The sequence below is a fragment of the Neovison vison genome, chromosome 11, assembly GCF_020171115.1.
Source record: "Neovison vison isolate M4711 chromosome 11, ASM_NN_V1, whole genome shotgun sequence".
In the NCBI taxonomy this organism is placed as follows: Eukaryota; Metazoa; Chordata; class Mammalia; order Carnivora; family Mustelidae; genus Neogale; species Neogale vison.
The window spans coordinates 184,102,828-184,122,168 of record NC_058101.1 but is presented as its reverse complement, the minus strand read 5'-3'; the positions used below and the strand labels follow the sequence as shown (position 1 = coordinate 184,122,168).

Sequence of the window (19,341 nt, the reverse complement as noted above, 5' to 3'; positions counted from 1 at the left end):
CAAGAGTTGGATTCTCTACCAACTGAACCACCCAAGTGCCTATATCCTGTTTTTTTTTTTTTAAAGATTTTATTTACATCTTTGAGAGAGACAGAGACAGATAGTGAGAGAGAGCACAAGTAGGGATGAGAGGGAGAAGCAGGCTCCCCACTGAGCAGGGAGCCCAACCTGCAGCTGGATCCCAGGACCCTAAGATGAAAACAGACGTTTAACATACTGAGCTACTCAGGTGCCCCTATCCTGTTGTTTTTACTTTGCATTTCTCTAATGGCTAATAACATCTTTTCATGTACTAATTACCTCTTTTGTGAAATGCCTGATCTAATTGGAATTTTTTTTTAAACTATTGAAAGTGTTTTATTATAACTATGAATCTTTAGTCAGATATGTGGTTTATATATATTTTCTTTCAATTTGTAGCTGCCTTTTCATTGTCTTTACGGTGTCTTTCACATGGCAGAGATTTTTAATTTTATGAAGTCCAGTTTATCACTTGCAACTTTTGTTATGCTCTTCACCTAACTCTAGGTCCTGAAGATTTTCTTTTATGATTTTTCCCAAAATTTTAATAGTTTTATGTTTTACACTTAAGTCCAGGATTCATTTTGAATTAAATTTTGTTTAAGGTGTGAGGTTTATATTGAGGTTATTTATTTACTTATTTTTTTTGTCTATAGATGTCCAGTTACTCCAAGCAATTCTTGCTTTTGACACTGTTAAAAATCACTTCGGTATATGTGGGTGAATCTGTTTCTGGGTTCTCTAGTCTACTGTATTAGTTTTGGATGAATAAACAAGGTTGATTTATGTTTAGGTTTTCCTGTTAGTAGTGAAGCTATCATTTCCTCTGAGCTCAAGATTTAACATTAGTACGAGTAAACTAAGAAAAAGCATTAGAGATTGTTTGTTTTTCTTTTGGTAAATTATCTAGTTCATTTCCATTGCATATTGATTATGCTTATAGGTAGCAAAATTGAGAGGTTGTTTTTTTTTTTTTGGTAGCTCTTTTCATAGAGATGTGGTTAGAGCAGACTAAATAAAACAAACCAACACAAAAAACTTGAATATACCAATTAACAAGTATATACTGAATCAAACTAGACTGAATTGAACACCAATTATGGGACTGACCCTGTTCGATGCTTTCATCTTGGTTAAGCCTCACAAAAAGCCAGCAAGATTATTATCTCTGTTACCTTCACTAGGATAGCACATTATCTTGGTTCTCCTCCTTCCTTCCTGTCACTTCATTCTGAGATTCCTCTGCTTGTTTCATCTCATCTCCGCACTTTTAACATTAGGATGCCTGAAACTCAAGTCTTTTGACCTGTTCTCTTTCCTGTTTGCTCTTAAGCCCCTGGTCATTTCGTCTAACATATGGTTTGAATACCATCTATATGTCGACAACTCCCAAATTTATATCCCCACCCTTAGTCGGTATCAGCAACGTATGAGTGATCCAGTTTCTCTGCCTCCTTGCTAGCATTTGGTATTATCACTGTTCTATAGAATACACACACACACATACATACACACATAAATGTAACTGACTACTTGGCATCTTTCTACTTAAATGCTTAATAGGCAATTCAGACTTAATCTAGCTCTGTGGCTTTCTGATTTTCTCTCCATCCCAAACCTGCTCTTCCCTCAGTTTCCCCCATGTCATTTAATAACAGATCATCCTTCTGGTGCTCAGGCCAAATATGTTCAATTCTTCTCTTTTTCTCACACTCCATCCCACATTTAAACAGTGAGGAACTCTTTCGAGGTCTTCAGGCCAGATAGGTCATGTCTTCTGCTGAAAATCCTCTAGCAGTGACCATTTCACTCTAAATAATGACAGAAGTCATGACAAAGTTATGTGATCTGGTCTTTGGTTTTGTCTTTGACTCCATTCTCTACTGCTTGTCTCCTCATTCGCTGGTTCTAGCCACACTGTTCTCCTTGATATTCTTCAGACACGGAGCATGCTCCTACAGTAGGGCTTTGTTCCCACTCTTCCGTCTCTCTGAATACTTATTTTTATATTTTAAAAAAATTTTTAAAAAATTTATTTTTCAGAGAGAGAGAGAGAGAGAGAGTGTGTGTGTGTGTGTGAGAGAGCACAAGCAGGGGGGAGCAGCGGGCAAAGGGAGAAGCATGCTCTCCGTTGACCAGAGAGCCTGATGTGGGGCTCGATCCCAGGACCGTGGGATCATGACCTGAGCCGAAGGCAAAGTCTTAACTGACTGAGCCACCCAGGCGTCCTGAATACTTATTTTTTAAAAAAGATTTATTTATTAGAGAGAGTGAGAGAGAGAGAGAGGGCGCATGCGCACGTGCCTGTGTGCAAGTCTGAGGGAAAGGCAGAGGGAGAAAATCTTCAAGCATATTCCCTGCTGAGTGTGGAGCCCAGTGACATGGGGCTCAGTCTCAGGACCCATGAGATCATGACCTGAGCTTGAAGCAAGAAGTTGGCCGCTTACCTAACTGAGCCACCCAGGTGCCCTTCCCTGAATACTTTTCACATGGGATGATCCCTTACTTCTCTCAAGTTTTTACTGAAGTATTACTTTTTCATTTATGCCTCTTGGGCCACCATATTAAAAATTTCAAATTAATTTCCCCCTCCAACATTCGACATACCTCATATTCCTTTGTTATTTTTTAATAGCACTTATCACTGTTTAACTTACCATATCAAATTTTGTCTCTTGTCTGTGGGTCCCTACTAGAATGTTCTCTATGGGGGACAGGCTTTTGATGGTTTTGTTCATATAATCTAGGACAAGACCAGGCACATAATGGGAGCTCCGTAAGTACTTGGGTAAATGAATAAATGAATTCCGACGAGAAACCAAAGAATCAGAGACGTCACTTTCCCAGCGGGGACTGGTAGAGTTGGGCCATAGCTTCACACTGGGACACAGTGCTGGTATCTCAAGCAAATGATGAGAAATAAGTATAAAACATAGTTTCTGCCCTGAAGTAGCTCATGGTGCAGTAAAGGAATTTAGATTCATACCTGTAAAGGTAGAAGCAAAAGTATCAAACAGTAAGTGGTATGTGGAACACAGTAAATGGTGTGTGAAACAGTACAAATAATAAAGGTTAATAGTACACCTAATAGAGAAACAAGATATTTGTATGGTGAAAGTCCGGAGGCTCAGTGTGCCTCAAGGACTGCTTTCCATTAATTTAGAATGGTTTTAAAGTAAGCTTTTGGAAGATAGGAAGATTGCTTTCTGTAATCCTTTCTGAGGCCTTTGATTCTAAGAGGATTGTGTTAGAGGAGTTTTAAATATTTTATGCAGCTCTTAAACACTTTTCAGTGGTGAATTAAATCTTTTATTATGTCTGGCTTTGGACTCTATTGGATCATTTTCATTTCTTGCAATGACTCAGTATAGCCCAGGGTGTTTGTCAAGCAATGGCTGAGAAAACCTTTTCCCCCTAGTGTTTTCATGGGTCCTGTTGATTAGCTAAGTGGTGAGAAATGCCACCTGGTGGTTGTCGGACTCTTACTTTCCTCACTGTTCTCAGTGCTTTTCTCCTCTTTCCAGTTGCGATTACACTGGGACAACTGTTGCAGCTTCATACCATATGATTTCAGTAAGTTTAAAAATAGCAAAGAAATCACTAAACCACTTGGCATAAAGATTTGCATTTGGAGAGAATCAGACAAAGTGAGTTTCAGAAAGAGCAGTGATGCAGAAAGCTCTGTATCAGTCTTAAGATTCTGTAAAATTCTAGTAAAATGTACTGTGATATCCATGAGACATGTTGATTCTTTCCATTCCTCCCTCCTCAGTCCTTTCCCATAGATAGCATATGTAGACGCTACTTGAATAATGTGAATGATAACTTCTTGAAATGAGTGAACGAATGAATGAAGCATGATATTATGTAGTACGGAGTTAGAATTAGCAACATGACCCAAATTTAGAAACAGATGGAACAGTTACAGTTCTCTGAATGTGTGGATGCTGCACCATTGAAGCCTGTGATTAAACCATTCCTAAATTTATAGTCACAAGGTTAATTTATGGTTTTTGCTTCTTTTAACAAAACTTGGTACTTATTTCCAAAGAGACTGAATTTTCCTACTTAAAGAGTAGGAGTTCCATGAATTAAGAACTTGATGTAACTAAGTGATGCTATAAGTTTATTGTCCAAATTAGTTTGCTCTTGAAAGTTAGAGACTGCAAGGTGTCAGTATTTCTGCTGTGAGGACAGGATAAACTAGGAGTGTCCCTGGAAACCAGGATGTGTGATCATCTTTCTCCTAGCCAGCCTGTGCGTTATATCCAGGCTTCACTCTAGTTTATAAGTTTTAAACGTCATAAGGCACCACAAACTTATAAAAGATTATCTTCATTTCTGAAGTGAATATAAATAACCGTTGTTCCTTTAAGTTTAATATATGCCCTTACTTTATTCTTTCTTCTAGTTGTGGAAGCAGCATTCTTAACTGCAAACTTCTAGGATGTTGGGAGTGAAAGACTACATTTATGTTGATTTTTCACTGCTTACAGGTCGTGGACTTAGGGAGTTTCTAATGGTAAAGTGGGAGTTTTTAAGTTAGAAGAGAGTCTAACATCACGTAACCCTCTACATCTCATATTTTAGTGAAGAAAACTGAGGCTAAAAGAAGCCCTTGCCAAAGTCAGTGGCAAATCTAGGAGTGATGCCCATGCCTCTGGAATTCTTGTATAAAATTCTTTTCAGTGGTTGTGATAACATCAATAATAGTTAACCCTTTTTTAATTTAAAGATTTTATATATTTATTTGAGAAAGAGAGAGTGTACAAGTGGGGAGGGACAGGGAGAGGGAGAGAGAATCTGAAGTAGTGCAACCGGTGGGGGGCTTCATCTCACAACGCTGAGATCATGACCTGAGCCAAAACCAAGAGTCCCACGCTTAACTGACCGAGCCCCCCAGGCGCCCCAATAGTTGAAACTTTTCAAGTGCTTACGGTGTACCATGCATCATGCTCAGCATGTTACACATTGTGTCATCATTCGGTCTTCACCATGACTTTATGAGATTGCTGTAATCGTTTCACTTTACATATGAGGAAACCAAAGCTAGAGTGAAATCACCGGCTCAAAATCTCACATCTACTTAGCGACAAAGGTGGGTTTTGAACTCAGGCATCTGACTTTAAGCAAGTTATTTTTCACTACCATGCTGCTATTTTGCCTGATTTAAAAATTTTTTTTTATTTTTTATTAACATAAAATGTATTATTAGCCCCAGGGCTACAGGTCTGTGAATCACCAGGTTTACACACTTTACAGCATTGCCTGATTTTTAAAATTAATTTCTTTGAGAGGTATCCTGTTTCATGTTTATTTTATTTTTGTAAATACATTGCCTATCCACTCATACATTATACCGCTTGAGCCCTGCCTTCTGAGATTGAGCTCTGCTTGGCAGGGAGCCCACTTCTTTCCCTTTCCCACTCCCCCTGCTTGTGTTCCCTCTCTCACTATGTCACTCTCTCTGTCATATAAATAAATAAAATCTTTAAAAAAAAATAGGGGTGCCTCAGTGGCTCAGTTGTTAAGCATCTGCCTTCAGCTCAGGTCATGATCCCAAGGTCCTGCGTTCTAGCCCCACATAGGGCTCCCTGCTTAGTGGGAAGCCTGCTTCTCCCTCTCCCACTCCCCCTGCTTGTGTTCACTCTCTCATTGTCTCTCTCTCTGTCAAGTAAATTAATAAAAAATCTTTTTTAAAAAATAAAATATTTAAATAATATTTAGCAATTTAAGTAAGTGCCCAGAATATGAAAGGATAGAATGCAAAAATGCCAATTACCTGGTCACATTGGTTCTGATACCTTTTTTTTCCATTTTAAAAAACCTACTGTAGAGGCGCCTGGGTGGCTCAGTGGGTTAAAGCCTCTGCCTTCGGCTTGGGTCATGATCCCATGGTCCTGGAATCAAGCCCCACATTGGGCTCGCCACTTGTTGGGGAGCCTGCTTTCCCCTCTCTCTCTGTCTGCCTCTGTGCCTGCTTGTGATCCCTGTCTGTCAAATAAATAAATAAAATCTTAAAAAAAAAAAAAAAACAACCTACTGCAAACCTGACTTTTTTATATGAGCTTTGAGATAATTTTTAATTCAGTAAAGCCATATTGATTGTAAAACTAGTTTATAGTGTTAGCAAATTGTATCTTGCTTTCCAAATTCTATAATTGCTTTTTGTATAGTTGTACCTAAATTTTCACTTCCATGGAAGATAATTGCTTAGACTGATTTATGAGGTAGGTACAGGGCATCTGGAGAGCTATTTTATGAGGATGTCATTTACTTTACTTGTAATAGACAACAAAAAGTATTTTAAGAAAGTGTATTCTTAGACATAGAATAGCTAATGATTTAGGAACAACTTGAAGACTTAGTCCCTTTTTTTCTGAATATAAGATAATAACTTGGGGCACCTGGGTGGCTCAGTGAGTTAAGACCTCTGCCTTTAGCTCAGGTCATGATCCCAGGGTCCTGGGATCGGGCCCCACATCGGGTTCTCTGCTCCACGGGGAGCCTACTTCCTCCTCTCTCTGCCTGCCTCTCTGCCTACTACTTGTGATTTCTGTCTGTCAAATAAATAAAATCTTTAAAAAAAAAAGATAATAACTTAATTTATCATAATACCCCAGGATAATAGGAGCACAAATAATGAATCGAATTTCATGGGAGATATGTCATTATCTAGTTTAGAATTTCTGAATGATTACATATTCCTGTTTTTCCTAGTAACTGCCGGGTCTCCTGTTTGGCTGCTAATCCAGTTAAGAAGTCTTTGCTAGACTGAAAATAGAACATGACTTGATTGCTTAAGGAATCAGTTAATAATGGATGTTTTGTGTTATACATTCTTATGTATAGTATGCCATGATTAACTTAGTAAAGTTGACAGAGGTTATCAGGTTATTAAGAGCTTTGCTTCTACATCTGAGAAGCCATAAACCAGTATCTTTAATACAGAAGACAAAAAAAGACTTAACTGCTTTGTATTGTTAGATTTTCAGTGAATGAAAAGGTTTATAATTTGTGAATTATAGATTAATAAAATATAAGGCATACCATATCCCTCATTTATATCAGCACTATTATTAATGTAATAAATGTTAAAAATAAAAAATAGTGGAGAGTTAGATTGCTAATAAGTAGGTAGATTGTATTTAGAAATCTTATGGATTTAGTGTTTTATTTAAACTCTTTCTGATTTTTAAAAAGTAAGTGTATTCCAGGGTGCATGGGTAGCTCAGCTGGTTAAGCATCTGACTCCTGCTTTTGGCCCAGATCATGATCTTAGGGTCCCTAGATCAAACCCTGCCTTGGATCTACGCTGGGCAAGGAGCCCGCTTGAGGTTCTCTCTTCCAGTGTCCCTCTGCCCAACCCCTTCTGGCGTGTTCGCTTTCTCTCTTTCTCAAAAAAAAAAAAAAAAAGTATTCCAAAGGTGAGAAACAAGTAAATAGGAAGTTTTCTTTTTCTTCTTTGAAAAAGAGTAATTTTAAAGTTGCATTTTTAACATTATTCCTCTTATAATTGTCATCCAGTCTGTTTGTAAGAAGGCAGTAGAAATGTTGGGAATTAATGAGCGCTCTGCTTTTTAAAAAATCAGTTTCATTTCATTCAGGTTCCGATTGTTGCACTTACTGCCACTGCAAGTTCTTCAATCCGGGAAGACATTGTGCGCTGCTTAAACCTGAAGAATCCTCAGATTACCTGTACTGGTTTTGATCGACCAAACTTGTATTTAGAAGTTGGGCGAAAAACAGGAAACATCTTTCAGGACCTTGTCCAATTTCTTATCCGAAAGACAAAGTGAGGATGTCATGTCGATAAATTTTGGTTAACTATTTCCTTATTTTTTCTTTGTTTGTTTTATGAACGTATTTGTTTATTTATTTTACTTCCTTCTAATGCATATTTAACATATTTCACATTCTGCTTAGCTTTGGTTCAAGTCTAGTGTGATGTTATATAATCAAGATAACAACTGAGAAAATAGCTTAATTTTGAAGGCAGAAAATAATTCTGGTATTTTGGTACTTCATGTTGTTGCTTGAACAGGATGTACACCTTTTTTTGTTGTTGTTTTTTAAAGTAAACTTTACGCCCAACATGGGGCTTGAACTCACAATTCTGAGATCAAGAGTCGCATATCCTACGTACTGAGCCAGCCAGGCATCCCTACATTCTTAATAATTGACAAGTATGGGATGCCTGGGTGGCTCAGTGGGTTAAAGCCTCTGCCTTCGGCTCAGCTCATGGTCCCAGGGTTCTGGGATCGAGCCCCTAGGCAGGCTCTCTGCTCAGCGGGGAGCCTGTGTCCTCTCTCTCTCTGCCTGCCTCTCTGCCTACTTGTGTGTCAAATAAATAAATAAAATCTTTTTTTTTTTTTTTTAAAGATTTTATTTATTTATTTGACTGAGAGAGATCACAAGCAGGCAGAGAGGCAGGCAGAGAGAGAGAGGAGGAAGCAGGTTCCCTGCCGAGCGGAGAGCCTGATGCGGGCCTCGATCCAAGGACCCTGAGATCACGACCCGAGCTGAAGGCAGCGGCTTAACCCACTGAGCCACCCAGGCGCCCTAAATAAATAAAATCTTAAAAAAGAAAAAACAGTTGGCAAGTAAACAGTAAAAACAACTGAGTCTTTTAACTGAATTTTCTTTAGCTCACTAATTATATGACTAATTGAGTATTAGGGAATTTTAAAAGTCATCTTAATAATAAACATTTTTGAGCCCTTGTTATGTGCCAGGGACTATCCTAGGTGCTTTATATAAATGATCTGGTAATTCTTATAACTGCTTAGTAAGCTACATACTATTTTCATTTTACTGAAGAAGAAGCTGTCTCTAGTACTTTTTCCTGTTTCTTTTGTTTGGACGCATTTTATATGTATACTAAGAAGCTTTCCTTTGTTTTATCTCCCTGATCTGTCTTCTTGGTGAAAAGCTTATAACTGTCATGTTATGAAATGTGTTTTTAAATCAGAGTACATGAAAATAGGGTGCTTGGGTGGCTCAGTTGGTTTAAGTGACTGCCTTCAACTCAGGGCATGGTCCTGGAGTCCCAGGATCGAGTCCCACATCAGGCTCCCTTCTCAGTGGGGAGAGTGCTTCTCCCTCTCACCCTCCCTGATCTTGTGTTCTCTCTCTCTCATTCCTCTTTCTCAAATAAGTAAATAAATAAAATCTTAAAAAAAAAATGAATACACGTGAATAATGTTTGACCTACCAGCACAAACACAAAACAAGTCTGGGCAAATAGTTTAAATAACATCAGTAGTATTTTCCTGAAGGACTCCTGGGGTTCTTTAGGATGACTTTAAATGTAGGATTTTCTATTGGCATAATTGTACTATATTCAGATTAAAACAAGAAAGTAATGGGGGTGCCTGGCTGACTCTGACAGTAGAGCATGTGACTCTTGATCTTGGGATTTTGAGTTTGAGCCTCTCATTGGGTGTAAAGACTACTCAAAAACAAGATCTTAAATAAAAAATAAAACAAGAAAGTAATGGCTGTATTGAGTACTTACACAGCTCTGGTGATCTCTCTGAAGTGAGTACTCATTGTACTTCACTTCCCTTTATCCTAATCTTTGATCCTTTTCTGTCCATATTATTTTCAGTTTCTGTGACTATCCCCTAATAACCTTCTCCTTTTTGAAACTGTTTACCTTTTTGTGTGTGTGACATTGTGACATTTTATCTTTTCTGACTATATTGTCCTTTTATGTTTTCTTCTCACCATTTTTCATGTTAATTATACTAGTGGGGGTCTCTTAGCCTAGACTGTTACCATGTCCCTGAATAGACCTCCCCCCTCCTCAGTGTTCCTTGCATTCAAGACACAGTTGTCAGATTCATCATCTGAAAGCACAGCCCTGAGTCTTGGCATTCCTATCTGGTGCCTCCCTCTTTCCTGTGGACTAACAGCAAGACTCCTTAGCCTGACATCCAAGACCATCTGAGATTTTTATATTTGTGACAGTGGTTTTTCCGAGATCAAAGCAAGAAAGATTTTGCACCCATTTTCAGTCCTCCAGGAGTTATGGTAGCACCAACCACTGCGAGTCAGAATGCTTCCTGTAGACTTTAGGCAAATAGAAAATTTCCCCTTAACAAGCAATAATTAGATGAAGGGTAATTAAGGCTTCAGAGTGTTGCCTTTTATTTCTATTTCTTCTCTTTATTTAATTTTGCCATTTTTTCCCTATTCATTGGGACAACTTGTTTGTTAAATTCTGACCTTATTTGTTTTCTATACTCATGATACATTGAAATTGAATAGGCAAAAGCCTCTCTCATCCATCTAATTTGGTGGTTAGATGAAGATAGATTTCTTTCCTTGCAGGAAATTGTTGTGAGGAAATAACAATGTTTAGTAAACCACTTGGCAAAGTAATGAATCCTTTTGTAATAGAGATAAAATTTTATTCCTCTGATTTCTCTACTAAGTTCAAATGTTTGTGTATTTTCTACTTTTTTTAAATGTAAAACTTGATACATGGTCTTAGTATCAATTTGAACACTACAGAAACATGTTAGGTAAGAATACTTAGATCTTCCGGTTCTGTTCTTCATTTATCACTGCTCATAAATGATCACTATTTGGGCATTGAGCTTTATACCCTTCTTTTCTCTAACTGTGCTTTGCAGATAATGCACTTCCAGTTTTTATTGTTAACCTCATGCAGGAGTAGTTACAGAGTAATTCCACATTTTAGGTAGTATTTTCCTTTGATTTGAAGTGTCTTTGCTAAGATACAGGTTAAAATCTCTGGTTATGAGAGATAGATGTGTTTCTCTTTCTCCCTTTAGTTCTATCAATTTTTGTTTCATGTTTTAAAGCTCTGTTAATTGGGGGTGCCTGGGTGGCTCATTGGGTTAAGGCCTCTGCCTTTGGCTCACGTCATGATCCCAGGGTCCTGGGATTGAGCCCCGCGTCAGGCTCTCTGCTCATTGGGGAGCTTGCTTCCTCCTCTCTTCTGCCTGACTCTCTGTCTACTTGTGATCTCTGTCTGTCAAATTAATAAAACCTTTAAAAAAAAAAAAAAGCTCTGTTAATTGGTACAGACACATTTAAGATTTTTATATCTTCAATACATGGAAACTTTTATCATTATTAAGAAAAAGCATATTTGCTATCTTTCTGCATAGTGTGATTTTTTAAAATTAGGGCCCTAATATGTAGGATATTACAATGTTCACATTTTGGTGAGAAATTTTTCTTCTTTGAGAAATGTTTTTAAAATGATGATAGTTTTGTGAGGGGCGCCTGGGGGTCTCCGTCAGTTTAAGCTCTGACTCTTGGTTTTGGCTGTGGTCATGATCTCATGGGTTGTGGTGTCCAGCCCTCTGTCAGCCTCTGGGCTCAGCAGGGAGTCTGCTTGGGATTCTCTCCCTCTGTCCCTCCCACCACTTGTGCTCTCTTTTTCTCTCGCTCAAATACATAAATCTTAGGGGCACCTGGGTGGCTCAGTGGGTTGGGCCGCTGCCTTCGGCACAGGTCATGATCTCGCGTCCCGGGATCGAGTCCCGCATCGGGCTCTCTGCTCGGCAGGGAGCCTGCTTCCTCCTCTCTCTCTCTCTCTCTGCCTACCTCTCTGCCTACTTGTGATCTCTCTCTGTCAAATAAATAAATAAAATCTTTAAAAAAAATACATAAATCTTAAAAAAAATGATAGTTTTGTGAATTAAAAAACTTTGTAATTTTTCTCTTTTCTTTATCTGCTGGGATATTTTGTTATGGAAGCCCATTTGGTCACTGTAAAAAATTGCTTTGAGTAGATGATTCAGTAAAACTTATGGAGTCAAATTATTGCCTATTTTTTCCCCTCTATTTAAGTTTTCAAGGACTTTTGCCATAGTCCTTCTTAAAGGTTTTTAGATACAGTAATTTTTTATTGTTTGCTTAATATTTCATAGTATGAATGTACATAATGATGAACATTTTTCACTAATATAGTTCTGCTGTGAATATTTGTGTATATGTGTCTTTTGGCAGATATTTATAAAATAAATTCCTAAAGTTGAAATTATATCAGAATATATGCATTAAAAATTAAAATTTTTCCCAAATCTAAAATAATACATTTTTAATATTGATTAAGTTGGCATAAATGAATATATTCATGTAAATGAATATATTGAGGCATTAAATAAATGTTCTTTGGAAACCATCCTTTGCATTTTTAATAAATAAGCACAGGATTCTAAAACAGACTTTTGAACAGATGTTGTCTGTAGTAGTCCCAAGATTACTAGTAAATGCTTCTTTGAACTATAAAAATGATCTTTAATATTACAAAAAAGTTACTGTTTTTCTAGTAAACATACATAGAAACTCAATTTTTTGATCATGAGAAAGAGTAAGAATATTCTCCTATGTAAATACTCACTTACCTTTCTTATGTAAATGAAGGCTAATCCTTCATCTAGTGCTTTGCATTCTAAAAGTATGGAAATTGAATTTCCAGTAGCTTGTTAAGTTTTTATCAAGGTTTTTGCTTAAATAAACTTGTCTCTGGTTTTAACTTTAATTTGAACAAAAGATGAGTCCAAGGTTTTTGGGATTTAATATAATTAATTTCCACATTTGACTTTCCACATTTTTATGTAATTAAATGTACCATTTTTTTCTATATGCTTTCTTTTTATAGTGTTTTACTGAAAAGAAAATTAATTAAAATTTAACAAATGAAATTTAAAGTTTTAAAAAGAAAGGGGAAATTAAATAAGATAATCTCAAACTGAGATTATTTATATATATATTTTTATATTTATATGTTTTTGTTCTTTTGTTTGTGTGTGTTTGTTTATTTGATTTTAGTACCACCTGGGAATTTGAGGGTCCAACTATCATCTATTGTCCTTCCAGAAGAATGACAGAACAAGTTACAGCTGAACTTAAGAAACTGAACTTAGCCTGTGGAACATACCATGCAGGCTTGAGTGTTAAATCAAGGAGAGAGGTTCATCATAGTTTCATGAGAGATGAAATTCAGGTATGAAAATCCATCATCATTACTCTCTATTCCCCATGGAAACCGATGTTTCTCTTATATTTATTTCCCATATCTTTATCTTCTATCTTGTTTGTGTTGAGTGTAAAGAAATTTCTTTAAAGGGAATTAATGTATAATATGATGACAGGTGAACAGACCATTGCAGGTGAGTACAAAGAGCAGGCTGCACATAGTGCTTAGGTACATAGAGGAAGAAATGCTCGCTGTTAAGGTAGCTTCTATTGTGATGATCCAACCAGGAAGAAGCAGTTTGAGCACAGAATCTGAACAAGTAAGTGGAAGTGTGTCGGTATGTGAGGCTAGTGCGTGATAAGGGCAAAGGGCTTGGTTATGGAATTCCCAGGAAAGGGACTAGCATTTGCAAAGACACTGGTAGGAAAGTGCATACTGGGTTTAGGAAACTGGGAATAGTTTGGAATGGTTGGAGAGAAAGAGAGTATGGAGTAGGATTGGTACAAAGTACAGGTTGAACAGGCAGGGAAGAACTGTTAGAGACTCACAGGAAAAAAGTTGAATGGGTTGGTTCGCCAGGTTATGGGGAAGGGCCTTAAAATTTGCAAAGAGGCAGGCTGGGATTGATGTAATGTACCTGTAGTTTTTCTAGACCACTGTAGCCTTAGAATTTTTAATTTAAATTTTCACTTAATTTTTTAATTCATTTTTATCTGATAGGTAAGACAAATCGAAGTGGATTAATTCTTGTCGAAGTTGATGTGAGGGAGAAAGAGATCCAATAGACTTCCATTCTCCCAAGACAGTCCCTGGGGGTATTCTATAATTCTCAGAGCTCCACAGAATAGTGTTTGAAAACCATTATGACAGACTAATGTGTGTTTTTGAGCAAGATCATAGTATCATAGAAACATTAGATTAGCAGCCCTAAGCAGGATTGATTTGAAGAGGAAAGACTGAAGGAAGAAAGGGAATCAATGAAATCACTGTGAAGTGTTCTAGCTGAGACTGCTGTAATGATTGAAATAATGTAATAATTCCAATCTGAAGTGATTGGAATCCTGGTTTAGTGGGTGTCATGCAGAATATTTGAGGACTTAAATTCAGACCATGTTGGAAGGTTTACAGCTTTATGCTGTCAGTATCCTATCCAAAGTCTGTTAATGCAAGCCTGTGGACTAGGCCTCCTCTGAAGTTGAGACATGAACTTAACTTCTGCTTTGCATTTTCTGCTCAGAAGGTCTTCCATTTCCTTTCTGTCCAGTTCTGTAGTTGGTAATGATCCTCAAACCAACATTGTTCATACAACTTACCCCAAGTATGGTTCATATGCACTATAAAGTTCACATGCACTATCATGCTATAATGCATACTTAACTAAAAGCATTCTTTTTCTTTCTCTTCTTTCTAAAGATAGGAACAGTTATCACAACTGAATAGAGTTTTGATAACTAATAGAATAGAACTAAATAATAGAACTAAAAGAATAGAGTTACCTAAATTCTAAAATGTTTACAGTTTTATTATCTCAGGAGTTTGAAAATTATCAGATAAAATTTACTGGCTGTTGCTTACTGAATCTTAACAATTGATGTTCGAGCCATTAACTGATCAATCATTTCTTTCATCTTGATTTATTATTAATTACTCATTTGGGTAGAAGCATCTCTTACAGATATGAGAGATTGTAAACTTTCTCTGACTTCGTTGGATGCATCTGGTTTTGCTACCCACGTTCAGCTTCAGTGAAACATTGATGCTTTGAAATATGGCTTTAAAAACCTCACAGTGATCACCAGTTTTACCTAATACCTATAAAGGTGTTATATGTATGTGCCACAGTATTTTCCCTTTCTGTGGCAGGATGCCAAAAAGTTTTATGCACATTAGGAAAATTAATAAATTAGTATTGATGCTGTCACCCTAGCGACATTAGGAGTCCTGTTGTATCTGACAACTGGCCTCAATGTACTCCTTCTTTGCTATTATAATAAATTGTAAGCTTCACATTTGCATCAAGAGTCCTCAGACACCTCCTCAAGATGATAAAAATACATTTCCTCATCTATATAGAGTAGTCTGGTGCTCGTGGAATTGATTACTTGCCATTGAGTATTTGTTGAGTGCCTACTAAATGCATATATGCATAGAATTCTAGATGTTCACTCTACTGTCTTTCTGAAGTTGATTTATACTTTGGTGTGGGCGTGAAAGTAGAGCTCACTTCCCAAGCTCTTCATATCTTGAGTCGACTGATAAGTAGAATCTTACTATTTTCTATTTTGTAATTTTAGAAAAAAAATTTTTTTCTTACTGTTCTTAACCAAATCTAACCATATTCAGATAAAGATTTGCATTTTTAGACTGTGACCATCCATTCTTACTTTTAGTCCTGATTTTGTTAAATGTTCTTTTGTATAGGTCTCAGATTCTTTTCTTTCTGAGATGAGTCTGTGAATAAATTACTTGATAAAATACTTTATTTTCACTGGAGAGTTTATAATGGTATTTTGAACATCATGTCTGTAGAAGAGGGTGAAAAACAGTGTCATAAATGTGCCTGACTGGCTCAGTCACTAGAGCATGCAACTCTTGATCTCGGAGTTGTAGATACCAAGCTCCACGTCAGGTGTAGAGATTACTTAAAAATAAAATCTTAAAAAACAAATAAACCAGGATCATATGGTGAAAATTAGATCTTCAAAGTTCTCACCACACACACACATACTGCATACACACTTACAAATGCTAACTATGGGAGGTAATGGATGTGGTAAGTAACTTTATGTGATGGATGTGATAAGTAACTTTATTACTTTATAAGTAATCATTTCACAGTGTATACGTGTATCAATTTATCAGATTATGCATCTTAAATTTACACAGTGTTATATGTCAACTAAGCTGGAAGAAAATTGAATCAAATACATTTTTAAAGACCTTAAAACTATTGTGTTGTTTATTCACTTTCAAATACAGCAAAATGGCCTAGATTTATTCACTCAAAGCCTTTTCTTTTAAGATTTTATTTTTAAGTAATCTCTACATCCAATTTCAAGCTTAAACTCACAGCCCCAAGATTAAGAGTCAGTGCTTTGGGGCGCCTGGGTGGCTCAGTGGGTTAAGCTGCTGCCTTCGGCTCAGGTCATGATCTCAGGGTCCTGGGATCGAGTCCTGCACTGGGCTCTCTGCTCAGCAGGGAGCCTGCTTCCCTCTCTCTCTCTCTCTGCCTGCCTCTCCGTCTACTTGTAATTTCTCTCTGTCAAATAAATAAATAAATAAAATCTTTAAAAAAAAAAAAAGAGTCAGTGCTTTACCGACTGAGCCAGCCAGGCACCCCTTAAAGCTTTTTCTTAATAAATTTCTATTTCTATGTTTTTTTTTCTTTCACTTTTCTTATGCTTCCTTTTATCTATTTAGCATTTTCTTTTTCTTTCTTCCTCTCTGCCCCCTTCTTTCTGTCTTTCTTCTATTCTTGGTCCATCTTAATAGATTTTTGTAATAGCACTTTAACTTTTATTGGTTATACAGGCACAGTTTAAAATACTAGCTACTTCTGCAGTGTTTACAATAGGAACATAAGCCCCTCTTTCCTTCCCCACTTCTGTCTCCTATTTTCATCTCTCTTAGTTTATTGTTTTGCTGTTCACCACTAGATTGTGCAGTTATTTGCTTTTACTGTTACTACTTAGTTTTTATTTATTAGATTTTTAAAATTTATTATTAGTTTTCATTTATTAGATGTAGGCATTGTCTATTGACTTCCCACTATGAGGAGTGAGAGTTTATCTCCCTTTCATACCCCTTCCTGCCCTTCTGCTTACACTGTTCATGTATTTCTAACCCCCATTCCTTCCAACATTAACATAATTTGGTTAGATCGATATATATATTTTTCTGTAAATGTTTTTTTATCTCTAAGCTATGCAGTAAATTATAGTTAGTTTTACTGCACATCTTCTTTTACTGTTAATACTTTAAAAATTTTTTTAGTTTTTTTTTATGTTCTTATCACTCATTCTTCCCTAAAACTTCTCCCAATGATGTAAATATCATTTCAGTATGCTCATATATGTTAGGTATCTTTTAAAGTTGCAGAGATAAATTCATGTTCCACTTTACCATCTTTAATGAGAAGTTTCCTTCCATCTTGGAATAATGCTAGAGAATATTTAGATACTTGGTAATCAGGTAAGGACTGTTGAAACTTCATAATAACATGAAGTCCCTTTTAATATAGTAAGTATTTTAAGAATCTATTTTGTGTCTTGTACTCACTCATAGGTGTTCAGGGAGACCACTTTAGTTGCTACTTTTTATAGGGAGGAAATAGAAATCCTATTTTAGGGTTACCAATCTCTAATTCATAAATTGGGCAGATAATCTTTTGATCTGTAAGTGTTGGTTGAAATTATGTTAAATTCAGTTTCATGCCAGGGACTTTAGCTAATGAGCTAATTATTACTCTTGCCAAAAGGTAATGATGTCAGCTTTTGGTTCTGTTACATACTTGTCAAACTATGTTGTTATTTATTCTCAGTGTGTCATAGCTACCATAGCTTTTGGAATGGGCATTAATAAAGCCGACATTCGCAAAGTCATTCATTATGGTGCTCCTAAAGAAATGGAATCATACTACCAGGAGATTGGGAGAGCTGGCCGTGATGGGCTTCAGAGTTCTTGTCATGTACTGTGGGCTCCAGCAGACATTAACTTAAACAGGTAAAACCATTGATTGCTTTTACTTTTGCAGATTTCTTTCTTTATGTATAAGCTTTGAAAGTATTTTGAAGCTGCATCCAAAATTCCAAGTGATGTGTATAAGTGCATTTAAAACCAACAAAACAGAGGACATGTAAGAACCTTTGTGGTTAAGTGTTGCCACCCAGAGATGACCTGACTTCAGCTGTATCATATGGTGAAATTGTATCATATGGTGAAAATTAGATCTAGTGTGAAGAATTAATCAGGACTATACTGGGAATGGAACATGGATCCTATGGGAGCTTTCCTAATACTGTGCATGGACAAACTCTGTTTCTCCCCAGGTCCTCTCGAGTTTTGATATGTCTGCAGCCATAGTTTTCTTCAGATACCATTTATTTTGTTATTGGTTCTTTTTTCCTGTGCTGCAATGGTGCTTATTCCAAGTGAATTTTACTATTTGACTCTCTTTACCATTTGTTTCTTTTGTTAGTTCTATGAAAGCATGCAGCTCTCCTTGATTGTGTGTGAATACTCATGTTGCACTATAGCTAGCCATTCATTGTACTGATTGACTGCCATGAAAAACATTAAGTGTTCAGTTAAATGTAGGAAGATCATTCTACTTAAACATGAAGCAAGTCTTTTATTGGTACTTGAGTTCTATGAGATGTATATTGGAATGGAAAACTTCATCTTGCAAAAATTTCAGGGGCAGGATTTAGCAACTGATGCCTTCATCCATAGGAGGATAAAATCTCAGAGAAAAAAACCCTATATATGGTAATTGATGTGGCTGTTAAGATGAGGTATTTTCAAAATGCACATCCATGTTGCTGAATAAATTGAGCTCTTGCGTGGACATATTAGCTCGTATTATTAAAATGATGAGAGTACCTATCCAATACATTTTTTATTTTTATTCATCATTCAGCATTGTTTTGTTCTGAGTGCCTGCTATGTTTTAAGCATTATGATCTATGCTGGGGATACAGTGATAAATAAAAACAGATATGGTGCCTGCTCCCAGAGAGCTCTCAGAGAATACAATGGAAATGACAGATTTTCATCACAGATTCTGTGATTCTGTATGTACATATAGAGTATGTACCCACAACTCTAGATACATAGGATTCATTGTGTTTGACAATTTCAATAACCTAAAGAGTTTTTAAAAGGGATTATGCAAATCTTTGTAAAAATTACAGCTGTGTTAAGTACTTTGAAGGACAATTGAATTGTAAATAAGATTATACTAGATTGCATATTTACCAAGTTAAAAAGTTCAGGTTAAGTCTTCCTTCAAGAAGTGATAGAGTGAGTTATGAAAGAAAAACAGGGATTAATTAGATAAAAACGTTTGGTGTAAATTTTAAGCTCTTTAAAGAATAGTGATAGCTTTTGTTTCTTAACAAAGAGTTAATAAAACCATCCCCTTAAACAGAACAATTATTGTTTTTCTTTTGACGGTTGCCTGTGTAAAAGCTTTTTATAAACTAAAATAACTGGGATAGAGAACAGGTCTATCTGATACTATTAAATTTGGGGTTGTATCAAACATATGTTGATTCTTACCAATTCTCATTTATTTGTGTATTGTACTAGAGGTGCTGAACACTTAACAGCTGGAGTTTTATACTATGACTATGCAGGTT

General features: G+C 36.4%; 1 protein-coding gene across 8 annotated transcripts in view; it reads left to right on the top strand.

The window, feature by feature from the left end:
• WRN (WRN RecQ like helicase) overlaps positions 1 to 19,341 on the top strand; it is a 148,074-nt gene that overhangs the window by 73,675 nt on the left and 55,058 nt on the right. For all 8 annotated transcript variants that reach the window (XM_044225425.1, XM_044225422.1, XM_044225426.1 and 5 more), the window contains 3 exons: positions 7,629 to 7,816; positions 12,835 to 13,009; positions 17,523 to 17,704. In XM_044225425.1, coding sequence (XP_044081360.1) covers positions 7,629 to 7,816; positions 12,835 to 13,009; positions 17,523 to 17,704 — 545 coding nt within the window. The remainder of the gene's footprint in view (positions 1 to 7,628; positions 7,817 to 12,834; positions 13,010 to 17,522; positions 17,705 to 19,341) is intronic.